Consider the following 17,035-nt stretch of genomic DNA (forward strand, 5'->3'; position numbering starts at 1 on the left):
CCTGACGTCCCGCTCCTCAGCGGGGACAGAGCAGGAATGCGGCAGTACGGGGAGACGTGCGGCCTCGCTCCGCGCTGTGGATGAGCGGAGGGGCGGCGGGGGCGGGGCAACCCTGCGAAGGGGCCTCGCGGGTGGCGGGGCCCGGGCGGGCGGAGAGCAGGGGGGTGGGGCGGCTTCCGCTTCCGGGTCGTGGCTGGGGCCGGGGGGGCCTCGCTGCAGCTGCCGCAACCGCCATCGTCGCGATGCCGAAAGGAGGTGGGGGCCGGGCGGGGGGCGGCGCGGCGCTCGGTAGCGGGCGGGGGGAGAACGCGACCTTCCTTGCTTCAGGACGGGGCTCTGGTCCTCCTTATCGCACGGGGGAGAATCCCGCCCCTCGTCACCTCGTGGGGCGCAGAACCGGCCCTCGTTGCCTCTCGAGGGGCCTCGTTCCACCTCGCGTCGGCTGCGGATGGCCGGGAGGAATAGAGGTGTCCTTCCCCCCCCCAGCTCGGGCCTTGGGGGCCGTCTCTCCTCTCCCACCCCACCTTACTGAGGGTCCCGCTCCCCCGCCCGGCTTTCAGGTCTTTATGGAGGAGGGATTTGTGCGGAGCTCCCCGCGTTGCAGCCACGCAGAGGCAGCTCCTGTGCTGCCTGGCCGAGCTTTGGGGCCCTGGCCGAGCCCTGGGGCTCCGCAGCCCGCCCGTCTCGGTGCTCTCACGGCAGCGGCCGGGCAGGAGCAGCTCTACGAGGCAGCGGGGCTGGGCCCGGCGTCGGGGGCTCAGAGCGCTCCTTTCTCTCCTTTCTTGTGGCTCCGAGGAGCGGGTACCGACTTGTTCTTGTGATTAAGGAGATGTAATGAGGGAATGACACCGTCAGGTCTGAGCTGGATCCACCCAGAACCTTCTCCAGATGCACCATCTGCATAATTGGCTCCTGTGTGAGCGTTTATGAAATCCCAGGCACGTTCATGAATGTAAGCCCGGCCTCATCATCTTCTCTGTAGTTTTCGCCAATTTATTTCATTAGCATTTCCCAAGCTTTAGTTTCATGAAATCTGCGTCCCAGTTTATATTTTCTTTAAGCTCTTTGTGTTGTATTCACTTGCGCGACTTTAGGAGGTGGATCTGAAGCTTTCCTGTATTTTTGTGAAGGCAAATAGCTGTGGTGGGTTTTACTCCTGGTTACTTTATGTAAATGCCGTGTAGCTGAGCTCCCTCTGCTCTCTGTTTCATTGTATGTTTCAAGGTGATTCTTTCCAACCTTTCTTTTCTTGGGAAAAGAGGGATCTTTGTGTTTTCTCACCCAAAAAATTAGGAGGAGTTATTGTAATTATATTGTTGGTGGCAGAGAAGTGGACTTCTGCAGTCCATTTAATATAAAATAAGGGGGGTTAGGTAGCTAGCAATACATTTTGTTACAGAATTACTTTTGATTATTTTGTTCATTTGTTGAACGCTTTGCTTCAAAATGAATGCAATTCCTTCACTGTTTTTTTTTTCCATTCTCTCCCATTAAAATTCCTTCACTGTGCTGTTTGAAGCTGAAGACATTTATTCCAACACACGTGCCTCAGACATCAGGCATTTGTTCTGCATTCGAAATCTGCAGATTGTATTCAAATGCACTTTGCAGGGGAGAATGAGAATCATCAGCCCTGTTTTCCAAATGGGAAAGTGGGCACGGACCTGCACTGGCACACATGGGGTCTGTGCTCAGCTTGCCTGGAGTGGGGGCTGATTCTTCAATTTATTTCTTTTCAAGCGTTTGTTTTTAAGGTAATTTCTCTGCAGCTGCTTTTCTCGACTGCGTGGACATTCACAGAAATAACACTGCTGCAATTCTTCAATTCTGAGCCTGGTGTAAAATCTTTCTGCTGAGCAAGGAGGGTGCCTGGCGTATGTTAACTTTGTAGCACAGCATTGCTTCGGTCTGTTTGGATTTGTGTGGTGCTGCCTGGTGTGTCAGGTACCTCACTGTTGTTGCTTTTAGAGTGATGTCATTTGCCAGGCAGTGATGTAATGTCTCCTGGCAGCTCTCATCCCCATCGTGTTGCTGGTGCCACGTGGGGTGGTTGGGAGCAGGGGAGCTGAAAGCACAGGTGTTGGGCTGCGGCAGAGCTTTGGTTGCATTTAAGGTTTGAGCACCCATGAGCTTCCAAAACAGTACAGAGAATTCTGTTTTCTACCTTTCCTCATTTCATGGAAGGAAAACGCCTGGGAATGTCTGCAAGGCTTTGTAGCAGGGTTTGGAGAGAATTTATTCCATGGCTCAGCTTTTACCAAGCTCAGTGTGTGAGAGTTTGCTGATTAGGAGAACTGGTCAGAAAATGTTGGATTTCTAAAGCCTGCCAAGGCAGTCTGCTCTGATCCGTCCTGTCCTTCCAAGTCCAGCAAACACATCCAGGCTGACTGTGAGCAGCAGGGTGGCCATGATGGATCTCTCCCGTGTGTCCTGCTCTCCTTTTTGCACCTCTTTGAGGTTTCCTTGTCCCTTACAGGTGATGTGGGGAGAGAGAGGAGGGAGCACATGGCTTTCCTGCTGCTTGGCAGATGAGGACCTGCAGGAACAGAGCTCCCTCATCTGAGCTGGTTGTTCTCTGCTGGTCCGTGCTCCAGTTGTGCTTTGAGCTCTCCAGCTGGCTTTTACCAGCAGCTTTTTGAGCTGTAACATAAATGGAGCAGCAACCTGCAGGAAGCAATGATAGGGTTGGAAGCAGAGCTTAGCATGGCAGTCTGACCAGCTGAGCTGGCTCTCCTCTCTTCCCAATTTCTGGAGCTTGTTTTCATTTTTCCTTATAAAGCAGTAAAACGTGGAGGCTCCTTTTAGTAGTTCCTCAGTTCTCATTATCATTCCCGAAGCTTTTGTCCAATTGGCTTCCTATTTTCTCTTGGCACAGCCTCAGTGCAGGGGAGGGGCTGAGGAGACGAGCTTGTTGGGGTAGCTGGCTGTAACAGCTGCTGCCACGGAGCGCGCTGCAATTCCTGCTGTGTTGGAAATGCAGAGAGCAGGGCTGGGGCTGAGAGCAGGGCTGGGGCTGAGAGCAGGGCTGGGGCTGAGAGCAGGGCTGGGGCTGAGAGCAGGGCTGGGGCTGAGAGCTGCTCGCCACTCTGCTGGGTGAACTTGCAGAGTTGAGGTGGTGTGTAGGTGGGCTCCAGTGCCTCTGAATCCAACCCGAGTGAGAAGAAGGAATCGATTCTCTGAGTGTCTTCCTGTGGAATAGTAATCCCTGTTCTCTATGTAATAGGTTCAAAATTCCTGGAGTATTTCGTTGAGACAGGCAAGTCCCACGTGTCTTTGTTTCGTTGTCAGAGCAGCTGTTTTGGCTTGTCTTCTGTGCATCAAAAAGCTGGAGCGTGTGCTGAAGGAGGAGTTAAGCATCAGGAAAACTTATCACTAAACTATTTATTTTCCTTATTTATTTCTGTTTGTGCAGGTAGAAAAGGAGGCCATAAAGGCCGAGCGAGGCAGTACACAAGTCCTGAAGAGATTGATGCACAGCTCCAAGCAGAAAAACAAAAGGCAAGGGTACGTATTTGCCTTCGTTCTGTACTCACTGTTATAAGCCCTGCCTTGTGCAGCATGCTTCATTTGCAGTTCATGAGAAATGCCAGCTTAATCATTCAGTGGTTGCAGCATGGATTCTGAATGCCTGTGGCTGGGGAGACCCCACAGAGTGGTTCAGCCCAGTTCTTCACAGAAGTGAGGCCAGGTTGGTCATCCAGTCAGAGCTGTGAAGGTTGCAGGGTAAGGAAGACAATCACACAGCAGCTCTAGGCATCCTTGCCCTCAGTAATTTGTCATTCTCCAGTGTAAGCTCACTTTTTTATTCCTGTTCTGCAGCTTGGCTATGGAGAAAAGAGGCTCACATGTTGACTTCTTTTCATATACAGAAATTGCCATGTTTGCTCTCCTCTTCTAATCTTACCCAAGTTCCTCTGATTTCTTTCTGTACACACGGTTTTACCTGTGGCTCTGACCTGTAGGAAGATGTAAAAGCACTTTCTGGCTTGAGTTCCTTTTTTGTGCACTTCTGTGCCCCAGCACAGGATCGTAGTCCTCCCTCCCCTGCAGCTACTGGACTGGTATTAGAAAAGGCACGACTACTTCTTGCAGAACTTGCTCTCTTTGTGCTGCCAAATTATCTCTGCTATGATGGCACTCACTGCTATTTTACTGTGACTTTCTGAAAGTGCTGCCTAAGCCCAAATGCACTCTTCCAGCTGAAACCTCACAGCACTGACAGCAGCAGGATAATTATACCCCACGTAGGAAACACTGATGAGCAAATCCCAGAAAAAGATCAGTCCTTCAAGCAGTTTTGAGCTATATTGCTGGCTCCTCTTGGATGTTTTAATTGTGTGGTTTGCTGCTTAGCCAGATACTCCAACTTTGATGCCTTCTTCCAAAGCACAGCTCCTCTTGGTTTGTTTTCTGATTGCATCCTCTTGGTTTCATGCCATCTTTCCAGCTACAGAAGTCACTTATCATTCTGGCCCTGTTTCTAGAATGATTCCAGCTCCTGCTCGTACTGTGTCATTCACAACTTTAAGTTCACTAACTTCTCTGTTTCCAAGCTATTAATAAAAAAGCCAACTGGGAACAGAACAGAACCAGCTGCCTGCAGGAACCCCCATGAGGTGTCTGTCTTGTTGCAAATAAAAAACCCTCAGAGCAGTGCTTTATAGAAGGGTTTCTTGCTGTTTTCTTTGTGATCATCCATACCATGCAACGATGGTTACATCTAGCCCAGTTTCATTGGGGGAAGCTTATAAAAACTTTACAGAATTACTCCTCTTTGTGCCTGGAGTTGATCTGCTTTGGCAGTCCCTCTGTTGAGGGATATTTGGTAATGGTAAAGCAAGCCATTCACACCCTTGTTGGTTCTTCTAATCTTATCTTCTAGTGATTTACAAATTAATTCCTAGATTCTGCTTAGTAAAAGCCGTGCTGAAGAGGCTGCCTTCTTTGGGTAACACTCTTTTGGCTGCTGGCTGGTGATTTGCTCTTCCCTGGAGTTTTTATCTAGTGCATCTCTGAGCTCCATCCCTGCAGATTCCAGTCCTTGAGGTGCTGTTCACTGGAAACCCAGGCCAAAATTATTCTTCATCTGGGGGAAGCAAAGAGCCTCTTCTGTCTTCCAACAACTTTCCAGTCTGGTGCACAGAGAACAGCAGAGCTGTTTAGAGATCTGCTGGGGCAGGTGATGCTGTGCTGAGAAGCAGATCTCGTGCTGCAAGAGCAAGCAAGGCAGCCCTGGTGTTGGGAGGGCCACGTCTGGAGCACCAGTGTTCCCAAAGCTGTGCCACTCCTCCAAAACTGAGGTTCAGTTAAAAGTCACAGTGGGATTTGGGCTTTCTATTGACACGTTGTATCTTGTTTCATGCCATTCTGTAGGAAGAAGAGGAGCAAGAAGAAGGTGAAGGAGCAACAGGGGACCCAAAAAAGGACAAGAAGTCTTTAGATTCAGATGAGAGCGATGAAGATGACGAAGATTATCAGGTGATTCTCAGGACACTTAATGCATTTTCACTGTCTGGTTTCTTGAGGTGTGAGGTAGATGCATGTTCTTGAATTGGAGTTCTGTTTGAGAGCCATCTGTGGTAAATCTTTTATGGAAGAGCCATTGTTAGAAGCCAGAAAAACTTTCTTGACTGCATTTTGTTCTGAAAGTGACCATTTGTGTATTCTGTAAGTAAAATGCAAAGGTGAGATGATTTCAAAAGAGACTAAAGATACCTGGCAGCATAAATCTTGGTTCCTGTTTGGCAGCGAAGGCCCTTTGAATGCTACTTCTGGGCTGTGTTGCAGTGTATCTGGTGAGTTCCAGTGCAAGATAATTCTGGGTTTCTTTGAGTTTCTTAACCACTTTCTTTTTCTTGAATCTTAGCAAAAGCGCAAAGGAGTGGAAGGGTTGATAGACATAGAGAATCCCAACCGTGTAATTCAGACAACCAAAAAAGTAACTCAGCTGGACCTGGATGGACCCAAGGAGCTCTCACGGCGAGAGCGGTGAGTTTTTCCTGCAGCAGCAGACAGGCTGGACTCACTGCCACTCCAGCTGCCTCTCCTTACAGAGAAGCTGCCTGTTCTGTGTCACCACTGTGTCCATCCCGAAGGCAGGCAGCTCAGCCGCTTGTGCTGAGTGAGATTGGTTGCTGTGAAGTGGATGCAGTCCATTTCTTGCCTGAAGTTTTATGCCACAAAATGTGATGTAACTAAAATTCATTAACCTGAGGTCACACTTGGGTCGTTTTTCACCCAGCTGCAGAAGGTGCCCCACTGACAGGTGCTGATCTCCCAGGTTCCTGAGGTCTCAGCGCGATTTTTGTTTGAGCTGGTGAATGAGATGAGAAGCCCAAGTGTGATCTTGTAGTTTAATTTAGCACTCGAGAATTTCAGGGTGAAAAATGTAATGTTGCTTGTCTTAAATAGGTTGTTTAAGATGGATTATTTGGGATAGGCCTCAGCAGAATTACCTCGAGGTGTGGAAAAATGTTATAATGCTGTGCAGTCTGGGGGTAATTCCTTTGACCTCATTGTGTCTCAGTGCTCTGATGTAGCTGAAGGCACAAAACCTTCTGCTTCTTTCCATCTCTCATGAAACACCACAGCAGGCACAACTTGTGCTTGAAAAGTGGTGGTGGGGTCCCACAGCCTTGGTAGGCAGTCTGTCTCTGCACTCGCCTTCCATCCCAGTCAGAAAGCTTCCCTTAGAGTACATCTGCACCTGCATGCTTCCCTGCATATTCTAACAACTGCTGTGTTTCACTCAAACAGAGAGGAAATAGAGAAACAAAAGGCAAAAGAAAGATACATGAAAATGCACCTAGCTGGTAAAACAGAGCAAGCCAAGGCAGATCTTGCCCGACTAGCCATCATTCGGAAGCAAAGGGAAGAAGCTGCCAGGAAGAAAGAAGAAGAAAGAAAAGGTTGGGGAGTAATTAATCACATCCTCTTACTTCTCTTTTGCAATAGCTGTGCTGCCTCAAGGCACGATTTCTGATATCTGTGCTGTAATCCCTCACCTCCTGCATGGTGTTGCTGAGTGTCGTTGCAGATCTGTTCATCAAAGCCAGGCTTGGCTGTTTCATTCCTATAAAGCCATAGGATGTCTGAAGTGGGAGAAGGCAGGGACAGAAGGGAGCTGCTCTGACATCTGTATCTGCAAGCTCAGCCTCCCAGGCAGTGCTTGCTGGTATTTGGGGATTTATTGAGTTCCTTGTGCTGGGTGTGATTTATCTGCATTGCCTGCTGGGGATACAAACTGCACAGGAAATTTGCAACAGTCTTCCCCTGCCTGGATTTCCTCTTTGGCTCTGATAAACGTGAGACAGAGCTCTAATGAATGTGTTCTTAGTGACTTCCACAGGGAAATTTATGCAGCAGAATCAGGGTAATTTGCAGCAGCCTGAAGAGAGGCACAGAACATAAGGAAGGTGTAGGGAGGGCTGCTCCTGGAAGCCTGGAGGGACCCTACCACAGATGAGTGGGGAGGGTCAGAGTTATTTCCTCTGTTATTTCGGTGTAGGTAGCAAGATTTCAATCTCTGCAGCTATAAGGCTACCAGCACTCCCTGTCGTGCACTGTGAAACGATGACACCTCTGTTCTTTTCCTCCTGCAGCAAAAGATGAAGCGGCCATGGCAGGTAAAAGACTGCAGTCACTGTCCCTTAACAAGTAAGCACAGGACATGCAAGAGGAGGAAACGCCAGGGAACCGTGCCTGGTGCCTGCCAGGACCTCTGTCGTGTTGCATACCATAGGTGCCACGTAGGGTGTGCTGCGGCATCGAAGTCACCTTCACCTCCAAGAGACACTGACAACGTGTTTTGTCTTCATCCTGGCACAATTTCCATTTGGGGTTAGGGGCAGCTGCTATCCTCGGTGCAAAACTGTGCTGAACAGCAATTCTCTGTAACAGTTTGAAAACCTGAATGTTTTTGCTGTTTTTAGGTTTAAGAACTCATAGACCGGGGGGATTGGGGGGGGGAAGGGGGGGGAGCAGGGTGGGAGGGAGCTGTGTGGGATGGGAGATGCTTCAAACATTAGATTGCAAGAAAATAGATGGTGGGGTCATTGTGGGGTGGGGCACGCGGGGTGGGGAGCTTTGACTTGCTCATGGAAACCCAAAGGATAACGTATGTGTGGGATTCTTTTGGGCAGACGGCCCTTCAACTTGTACTGCAGGCTGTTGCAGTGTAATCTGGGAGCCTGACTTCATGGACATCTGGAGCGTTCTGTTCCTTCCCATTTTCACCCCTCCTTTCTCACAGCCAGTCTCCCCCTTTTCCCTCCTCTTCATTGTTTTTTTTTTTTCCTTCACCTGATTAGGGATAGTGCCAGTTTTTAACCACGTTATCCTTTGTTTAAAGGAAGACAAAAATATATCATGAAATATATCAGACCCAGATGGAAAAAAAACAAACCCACCTTGATGAAGTTAATGAAAGAAAAAAAAAAGGAAAAACAACAGAACTTGTATATTTGGCTGATTAAAATGTAAATTAAGAATTGCCTCGTGTAAGTGAACTGCTGGAACACGCAGTGCAGCAGCAGTGTGGTGTCGCAGTGATTTTTGTGTCTGCTGCCTTGCTGCTTCTCTCTGCTGTTTACGATGTTGGGTTTGGCTCAGGGTTCAGGAGCCCTAACAGCAGCTGCAGCCCGAAGGCAAAAAGCTTTCTTGCTGTTCTCTGATGGACATCTTGCACAATCTGGTTAGCAGAGAGGAGAAAAAGGTTACCTTCAGGCTGCTGTTGAGCTCAGTGTGTCAGAAAGCCATCGCTGTGCTGCTGCCCGGTCAGCTGGGCTGTGCCACAGCGTGGGGCTGGCAGGAGGTGCTGCAATCTGGTGCCTTGTGGTGGGACCCCAGCAATTCTCAGCTTTATCAAGAACTGAGGTGGAGCCAGAGGGTCAGGTGGAAATTTGGGGTGAGCCTTGGAGCAAAAGGAGGTGGCTGGGGCCACGCATGGGAGGAAGGGAGAGAGGGGGGCTGGTTCAGGTGCGCTGGTGGGTCAAACGTCAGCATCTCTTCCTGGATTTCCTAGAATGCAGCTCCACTATGGGAGAATGGACTAGAGCTCAGAATCACGGGGTGACTCGAAAGTCATCATCCCAGTGCTGCCAGCAAGGATCCCTCCTGGGGCTGTGGTCAGTGCAAGGGCTGCTTCACATGGAGGAGCGCTGCCAGGAGCTGTGTTAACCTGAGCCCATGCAATTAAACCCTGCCAACATGCTGTAATCACACGTGTTCACATTAAAATGCTTTAAAAAAAAAAAAAAAGAAAAAGAAGAAAAATACTGAGTTTACATGGGAAAATCTCTACTTTATTATTGAGTTCATAAAGCGATGTATGACCAGCATCGGTTAGGATGGTAACAAAAACAGTAAAAAAGGAACCAAAAAACAGCCACCTTTATCTCTGTGTCAGAACAGCCCGGGGCTGGCTGGCAGCCGGGAGCGTGGGGCAAAGGGGTGCAGCAGTGGAGCAGCAGAGCAGGGGCAGCTGCAGCCGGGACCTCCTGGCTGTGTCCTTCATTTGATCCTGAGATCCTTCAGCGCCGACTCCAGGCTCTGAAACAGAAATTGTTCACCGACTGCTTTTTTACTTCCTAAGGTGAGCAGAGCAGTGCAGACCCCAGACTGGGGGACCCCAGGGCAGGATGAGCATCGTTCTGGGCATTGATTACACTGAGCTGGGGCTAAGGAGGGACTGATGTGGTCGGGGGGCTCGGGAGGGCCTCACCTTGACATCCCAGATGCTCATGCCGCCGTCCATCCCCGTGGTGCAGAACTGTGAGCAGTTGGCTTTGCCCCCTGCCAGCACGGAGATCTGGCTGTGGAGCACAGGGGTGGGAGGTCAGACTGCAGCCCCAGACCCCCCCATGTCCCCCGGACACCCTGTTAGCACCTGATGCTGTTCTTGTGCACTGTATCCAGCGCAGCGTTGGCCGTGTCGGAGCTCGCCTTCTTATCCAGGTTCTGGAAGCGCTCGCGGGCAGTGAGGCCGCGCTGGGAGCTCTGCTTGGGGACGTCCAGCTTCCCCCCAAAGCTCAGCGTGCCCGGGCCCTCTTCATAGGTGAACAGCATGGGGTAGCAGTCGTGGCCCTGGTGGGGAAGTGGTGGTCCTGCTCAGAATCACCCAGTGTGGTGCCCACCCTCAGCCCAGCCCAACTCACCGCGGCCACCAGGCTGCTCTCAGTGATGAAGGTGACGGCCAGGAGGGGAAGGGTCTCAGTGCACAGGGAGGCAACGCTGAAAGGGAGGGACAAAGCATGAGCAGTGAGCTGAGGCCCTGCTGAGCGCGGCGCAGCTCATGACGTGGGAGTGGGGCTGTGATGCTGCAAGGAGAGGCTGTGCCTCCTGCACCCAGCTCCACTCAGCCCTTCACCCCCGCCCCAGCTCCATCCCAGCTCCACCCTTGCATCATTTTGGGGACCGTCCAGGCCACAGAAAAGCAGCTGCCCTCCCAAACCTGGGCAGCCACAAATCACTGCGTAGCTCACCCCGTCCCAAAAGCTTTCCCAGGTTCCCCCCAAATCCTCCCTGCAGCCCCAGCCCTGCTTACGCCATCTTCTTGTTGGCATCGGCGAGGCAGAGGGTGCTGTCGTGGCTCACCCAGGCCACACGGTTGCCGCTGGCTGAGAAGCAGATGCTGTGCACCCACCCACAGCTGCTGCTCGACTCAAACATCAGCTCCCCAAAGGGCATCTTGGAGCCCCATGGCGTGGGGCTGGGCCGCTCCTCCACCTCCTTGATGTAGGCTGAGAAGATCCTGGGAAGGAGGAGACACCATGGAGCAAGCTCCATCGCTGCTCGCCCCATGCAGCCCTGTGTTACCCCTGGGGTTCCCCCTTTTCCCTCACCGGCACTTGAAGTCGCAGGAGCCGGCGGCCAGCAGCACGTTGTTGGGATGCCAGTCCAGGCTGAGCACTGTGGAGCGGATGGGCTTCTTGATGTGCTTGCACACCCACCTGCAGGGAGAGGAGTGTCGGTACCCCCAGAGCCCCCAGGCACGCTGCAAGGCTGTCAGACCGCTGTCTGGGAGTGGTTGGGGCCTCCACGAACTGCCCTTGGCTACCAGCCTGTGTCAGCAGCCAGGCCATGGGGACAGTGCTGCCCCAGCTGTTGGGTCCTGCACCACCTCTCTCCACCTCTCCATCAGGCTCCTCCTCTGCCTCTTCTTCCACCTCCTCTCTGACTCCCCTGTGTCACCTTTACCTCCAGTCCATCATCCATCCACCCCCCCTCCACTCTCTCCCCCATCTCCACCTCTCCATCCATCCCCATCCCCTGCAGAATGGTGGCCCCAAGGCCGCTCACCAGTCATTCTCCTGCTCGAAGTAGCAGATGGAGATGAGCCGGGAGCCGCTGCCCACAGCAAACTTGTTCTCCTTGGGGGACCATTTAACACAGCGGGCGGCTCTGTTGATCCTCAGGATGACCAGGGTGGGTTTCCAGACGTTGCCCTTCAGGGTCCACACGTAGGCATTGCGGTCGGTCCCGCACGTCACCAGCCGGTTGCTCTCAGGAGCCCAGTCAATGCCTGGAAGGCAGAGGGGGGTGGGCAGTGATGTGGGGGAAGCCGTGCGGATGGGGACAGGGCACAAGGGATGGAGGCCATCTGAAGGTGGAGATGTGGCTGCCCTCTGCCCCTGAGTCCTTCTCTGCTATACTCCCCCCATCCAATCAGTCCCAACCCTTCTACAACCTTCTCATCCCATCCCTGGGTGCCTCCCAACACACTGAATTAGGACCAGGAACACTGGACACAACTCGCTCTTTCCCCTACAACCCCTGCCCCGAGGCCACCGGTGTCACCGAGTGGGGTTGGGACCGACCTCAGGGCACAGCCATCTACATCCCCAGGCACCCACCTGTCACCTGCCCGTTGTGCTCCTTCAGCTCGTGCACCTTGCTCCACTTGGCCCCGTCCTTGCGGTAGATGTGCACCTCGTGGTTATTGGGGCACAGCGCGATCTCTGTGGGGTGAAAGCAGTTCTGATGACCCCACACTTGCAGGGTCAGCCAAGGCTCGATGCATCCCTGTCACACACACAGCCCTTCCCATGCCCAGGGTCCCGAGGGCACAGGAGGGAGCCATCCTCGTGCTGGGCTCTGCTGCAAACGGTGCTTGGCAGAAAGGGCAAACCCCCAAACCCCACAGCTCAAATCCCCTGTGCCCCAGTCCCAGGGCTCTGCTGGGAGGGATGGGTTGGGATGGCTGTGGGTGTTTGGCGCCCGCTGGCCCCATCCTGCCCTGCACAGCGGCCCCATCACAGAAAGCCCTTTTTGTTCTCTCCCACATCCCCCATACGTGGCCGGGAAATGCCATCAGCCATGAATCACCGGCTCTGCTCCGCTCCCTCCCCCTGCAGTGGGACTGAGGGGGTGTGAGCAAGGAAATGGGACATATCCTAAGCTGACCCCAAAACCCACCTGCACAGCAACACCCACTGCCCCAAACTGAGCTCTATGGCAGGACCACAGGGGTTTGGGGCTCAGTACTTACGGGTCCGGTCCTTATTCCAGGCATGGCAGCTGATGGGCTCCAGCAGGAAGCTGTGGTAGGCCATGGTGTGCGGGCTGGGAGGATGAGAACGTTGTTGGGACACGTGGCTGTGGGGACAAAAACCCCATGGAGGACCCCTTTTCCATCTCCACAAATCCCTTGTTGGTATCCCTGGGGGCTCCGAGCTCAGAGCCTGCCCCAGTGAAGCTGATGGCAGTTCTGAGGAGCTCAGATTTGGGGTGAGATGTTGGAGGGGACGGTGCTGCCTCAGGGCCAGGCACCCCACACTGAGCACCCCACAGCCGTGTGCCACATCCCAATGGGTGCCACGTCCCAAGAGCACCATCCGTGCCCACCCTGATCCCCCCCAGCCCTGGGGCAGGGAGAGGCAGGAGGAAGCCGTGAGCGCACCAATAACACCCCGATGCAGGAAGCTGCCGTGGGACGGCTTCCAGGGACTTCCTACCCACGTCGACACCCCGGCCCTGGGTGGGTGTCCCAGGACCCCGCAGCCACCACCACCCATCGCACCCCCAAAGGCACATCCCCTCCCTCCAGCTGTCCCTACAAACCATGCGGGGCCGGAGGCGCTCAGGGCTCGCTCCTTCCCAGCTCTCATTTAGGAAGAGCCAAAGCCTGGCGGCGGAGACGCCTCCATCCCATCCATGAGTAATCCCTTCCCCTGCTGCTGCCAGAGCGCTGCGGGACGGGGCGGCACCGCGGAGCTGGAAAGGGAGCGGGTGCCCAGCACAGTCCTGCGAGTGTGGGGCTGGGGGAGGAGTGCATTGAAGGCCCCGGGCAGCCTGAGCCGGTGAGGGGCAAGCAGCCCACGGCCGGGGGTGGGGTTGGGGGGGCTTTGAGGTCCCTTCCAAGCCCAGCATGCTGTGACCCCACGATTGGGCAGCGCGGGATAAAATCGATGCGCGGGGATGGACTGCAGAGATGTGGAGCGGAACAGTGCGCGCTGTGGGTACCGCTGCGGCCACCGCCAGCGGGGTGAGCGGCATCGATCTCCTGCTCAGACAATTCTGGGCCACGAAATGCGCCGCGGGGCAGCGGCGGTGCTTTTTGGGGTCGGGCTGGGAGCTGGGAGCTGTTTGCTTTCCCTCCCCACGCTCGGTGCTCACCGCCACCCCGGGGGGAAGGGCTCTGTCGCAGCCGTCAAAGCGGGAGCGGAAGCGTTCGGTACAAACAACACCAAAAAAAAAGAACTTTTTTGGCTGCTTTGGGAGCGGTCAGCACTGCGTGCTCCGTTCCGTCTGCCTGCAGCCCTCACGCTGCTGCTGCCCCGGGCACAGCGCTGCAGGGAGGGCACCGAGGCACCGCTCAGCCCCTGGCCCTGTGCCGAGGGTCTGAAAGAAGGGAGAGGGGTTTGGGAGAAGTAGGTGGGAGTGGGGCCGGGGCTGCTCGCTTATCTCCCCCCCCAGCCCTGAGCTCAGAGCCATGGGAGCTCAGAGGGAATAACCAAACCCAGATAACTGAACCCAGATAACCAAACCCAGGCGGGGGCCGAGCGGAGCAGCACTGGGTTCACTTGTGCTGTGCCTTCTGTGCAGCCATCAGAGCTGAGACCCCCCCGGGACATCTCTGTCACCCCAAAGCCTCCATCCACCGCTGTGGCTAAAGCTCAGAGCCCGGCGTGCCCTCCTGCTCCCCGTGGTGCTGCAGGCTGTCACCAGCCTGCCGCAGGGGACACCATCCCCACTGCACCCCTGTGTTGGTGCAGGTGCACCTAGAGCCAGCGTGGCCCTTGGGAAGGGTGGCCCATCACCACCCCTAAGAGCACGGGGCAGCCCTGACCTCTTCCTCATACAGAGCAGTGCCCCGAGGAGACGGCCCACAGCTCCAGCTCCGTGGCACCACAGCCCTGGGCATTGCCTGCAGCTCTTCAGCCTCAGGGCCACCAGAGTAACACCCAGGCGTGGAAATAAGGACCCCAAACACAGCAACAAAGCGGTGAGCCCACCTCCATCCCAAACCCCATCCCAACAGGCTTTTGCCCCTTCCCAGCTTTTGGCAGCGGGGAGCTGAATGCCCCACAGCCCGCTCTCCCACCCCTTACCTGGCAGAGCAGGGCAGGGCAGTTCGTGGACTCTGGGCAGTCGACACGAACAGCCAAGCCCGGGCAGAGCACAGTGAGCGCTGAGAGTTGCTGGCTGCCCCGCCGAGGCAGCTCCACTTCCCTTTTCCTCTCTGAGAAATGCAACCACTTCCTTACGTGGGCGTTGGGGGAGCGCAGAGCAGCTCGGCAGCCGCCCTGCCCTCGCGTGCTGCAGGCAGCAGGCCTCCCAGCACCGGGAAGCACCAGCAAAGAGGGGCCCATCCGTGGGGCAGCGCCGCCTCCGTGGCCGTGGGACCCCGCTGTGCCCGGAGCTGAGCAGGGACGCCTGCTGCTTTCGCATCCCGCCGAGCCCACGCTCACCCCATGCGTCCCTCCTTCTTCCTCCTGCTTCGCAGCCATCTGGTTTGCATCCCTCTCCCTGCAGAAGCGCAGCTCCTGATGGCAAGCGCCGGGACGGCTTCGGTTTCAAGGCAGCGAGCAGGGAGATGTCTGCACAGCAGGATGCATCACCCGTCGTGCTGATCACAGCCGTGCCCATGGAGAATAAGGTCCTGCGGGTTTCCCTGCTGCAGGAGGGCTGGAGCTGCCCCTGTGGGTATCCATATTCTGCCTGCTGGAAGCACTGAGCACACTGCGTGGGTTTCTGCAGGGCTCAGCTGCCCATGGAGAAGGAACCCAGTGCCGGGGTGATGGACCAACCCAGCTCATGGCCTGGATCAATTCCCTGGCTGCTTTCCCTTCATTTCCTTACAGGGAAAGATCCTCCTGCACCCACTGCTGCTCTCAGAGAGCTCGGGGGCTCTGAGAAAGTGTGGAGATGAGCCTCAGTGCACCGATACAGGAGGTATCAGCTGTCAGTGCTGGAGGAGCACGGCTCCCCCCGCCTGCACACGGTGCAGATTTGAGCTCCGTTTTTCTTTGAGTGGTGGTTGTTTATATTCCCCTCGCTCTGTCCTTCTTTGACATCAGTATCTCCAGCCTGGTTTTGATCTGATTGCTGGTGCACACGTTTCTCTCTCAGGAACCCAGGGCGGTTGCACCCCATGCCAGTGTCACTGCACGGAGCAAACGCTCCTTTTCTTTCTCAGGCTCTTTCATGCAGAACAAGGCGACATTTAGAGGTCCATTGTCTCTACTCTCTCAGTAGATGCTTTTTTCCTCCCTCCTTTTATGTTGTTTGTGCCACGTATTTCAGAATGTAGATATTTCTTATTAAACACCACACTTTCAAAAGCAACTTCAGAAGAAATGTGTCTGCAGAGACGAACAAAGCCAAAGCCAGGCTCCTCTGTTAATGCTCCACGGCTGGCAGCATCACTTTGATCCACAAGACATTTAACTCCATTCTAGCTGATAAACCCAGTGCCACCCAAGTCACTGCACACAGCAATCACCGGGCTGCAAGCTGAGTAAGCAGTTAGTCTACATTTATAAGGGAGAGGAAATTGCAAAGCTATGCTTGGCTGCCAGGGGAAAAGGTGGAAGACGAAAGAAAAGCAAAAGGAACTGACAAAAAGTGCTCTGCGTGCAACAAACATTGCACCTGAAAATGATGCACCCCCATAAGGCACAAAGTTTGCTTTAGGAACAGTTGCCAGCCCTGCATTCTGCCCTTCCTTCTCAGTCTCTCAGAGCTGAGCTGTGAGCAGGGGATGATGCAGCACTCTTGTTCCAGAGGAAGTGGTGACATTTACTCACTGGGTTGCTGGTTTTTTTTAACACACTTCTGCATTTTCGACAGAAATGACAAGGTCTCAGACCTTATAAAGCAATGCCTCGAGCCAGAAAATCCCCCTCCCGAGCACAGCCTGCACCAAGCTCCAGGCAGTGGTACAGGGAGCCTTAATTAGAGCATATGAATAAAGGGAGTTATGTGCAAAGGCCTCAGCACGCTGCCCAGGCTCAGAACTGCGCTTCAGATGGCTCACCTGGAGACAAAGGATCAGTGCAGCACAGTGTTTGCTGTTACTCCTGTTAATGTGCTTTGTTACTCCACTGGTCACCACACAGAATTCCATGGGCTGAGCACTCAGCTCCCACACGACATGCAGACCTGTGTAATGTCACAGGCTCACCAAGTGATCTGCTTTTCATTTGCTGTCCCCAAGACCTGGATTTTTGCCTTCCTGCCCACACGCCACCTTCCACACTGCACCCTGTGCTGTGAAAAGGCTTTGTACAAATCCCAAAAGGCAACCAACAGATAATTCTGGTCATCTAAAACTATGACCCACTACAATGGAAAAGGCATTCGGGTTAATTTGCCAGGCAGACAGAACCCAGAGTCAGCAGGACAGAACTATTCCTCCTCCAACATCACCACCTCAAAGGATCAGCCCTCGAACGAAGCCCAGCTCAGCCTTCACATCCAGACCATCACAGCTCCAGGTCTTCATCTGCCAACTTCAAGCAGCACAGTTAAGATGAACTCTTCCTGTTCTGAGGCCATAAAACACCAGGTCAGGATTTTATGCTCTCTGAGATCA

The 17,035-nt window shown here is 54.0% G+C and overlaps 2 protein-coding genes across 4 annotated transcripts; one reads left to right on the forward strand and one right to left on the reverse strand.

Annotated features, from left to right (window-relative positions):
* Positions 1 to 130: 130 nt before the first annotated feature.
* PDAP1 (PDGFA associated protein 1) lies at positions 131 to 7,913 on the forward strand. The gene is made up of 6 exons (XM_052679440.1): positions 131 to 255; positions 3,413 to 3,504; positions 5,374 to 5,478; positions 5,867 to 5,988; positions 6,757 to 6,908; positions 7,602 to 7,913. The coding sequence occupies exons 1-6, from the start codon at positions 243 to 245 to the stop codon at positions 7,658 to 7,660; spliced, it is 543 nt and encodes a 180-aa protein (XP_052535400.1). The 5' UTR covers positions 131 to 242; the 3' UTR covers positions 7,661 to 7,913.
* A 1,367-nt stretch (positions 7,914 to 9,280) lies between these two features.
* ARPC1B (actin related protein 2/3 complex subunit 1B) lies at positions 9,281 to 14,691 on the reverse strand. Of its 3 annotated transcripts, none has more exons than XM_052679435.1 (10): positions 14,550 to 14,691; positions 12,488 to 12,561; positions 11,853 to 11,957; positions 11,299 to 11,521; positions 10,842 to 10,949; positions 10,544 to 10,750; positions 10,155 to 10,230; positions 9,887 to 10,083; positions 9,722 to 9,812; positions 9,281 to 9,549 (listed from the first exon to the last, which is right to left on the reverse strand). In XM_052679435.1, exons 2-10 carry the CDS (start codon positions 12,549 to 12,551, stop codon positions 9,511 to 9,513), a joined length of 1,110 nt encoding a protein of 369 aa, XP_052535395.1. In that variant the 5' UTR covers positions 12,552 to 12,561; positions 14,550 to 14,691; the 3' UTR covers positions 9,281 to 9,510. The 3 variants fall into 3 exon arrangements, with proteins under 3 accessions (XP_052535395.1, XP_052535394.1, XP_052535393.1); XM_052679434.1 differs by having other exon boundaries at positions 12,488 to 12,594; XM_052679433.1 differs by lacking the exon at positions 14,550 to 14,691 and adding an exon at positions 13,060 to 13,205 and having other exon boundaries at positions 12,488 to 12,594.
* Between the last annotated feature and the right edge of the window lie 2,344 nt (positions 14,692 to 17,035).

This window comes from Tympanuchus pallidicinctus, unplaced genomic scaffold, assembly GCF_026119805.1.
Source record: "Tympanuchus pallidicinctus isolate F22 unplaced genomic scaffold, pur_lepc_1.0 scaffold18, whole genome shotgun sequence".
NCBI lineage: Eukaryota > Metazoa > Chordata > Aves > Galliformes > Phasianidae > Tympanuchus > Tympanuchus pallidicinctus.

What these genes read in the sequence shown, in the direction of transcription:
- PDAP1 (XM_052679440.1), top strand. An exon ending in CAGAAAAACAAAAGGCAAGG is followed by an intron (nt 3,505 to 5,373) that starts GTACGTATTTGC and finishes GCCATTCTGTAG; the next exon opens with GAAGAAGAGGAGCAAGAAGA. An exon ending in GAGCTCTCACGGCGAGAGCG is followed by an intron (nt 5,989 to 6,756) that starts GTGAGTTTTTCC and finishes TCACTCAAACAG; the next exon opens with AGAGGAAATAGAGAAACAAA.
- ARPC1B (XM_052679433.1), bottom strand. Translation starts at nt 13,106, where the DNA reads ATGAGAGCTGGGAAGGAGCGAGCCCTGAGCGCCTCCGGCCCCGCATG. An exon ending in TCCTGCGACTTCAAGTGCCG is followed by an intron (nt 10,751 to 10,841) that starts GTGAGGGAAAAG and finishes CCTCCTTCCCAG; the next exon opens with GATCTTCTCAGCCTACATCA. An exon ending in AGAGCAGCCTGGTGGCCGCG is followed by an intron (nt 10,084 to 10,154) that starts GTGAGTTGGGCT and finishes CTTCCCCACCAG; the next exon opens with GGCCACGACTGCTACCCCAT.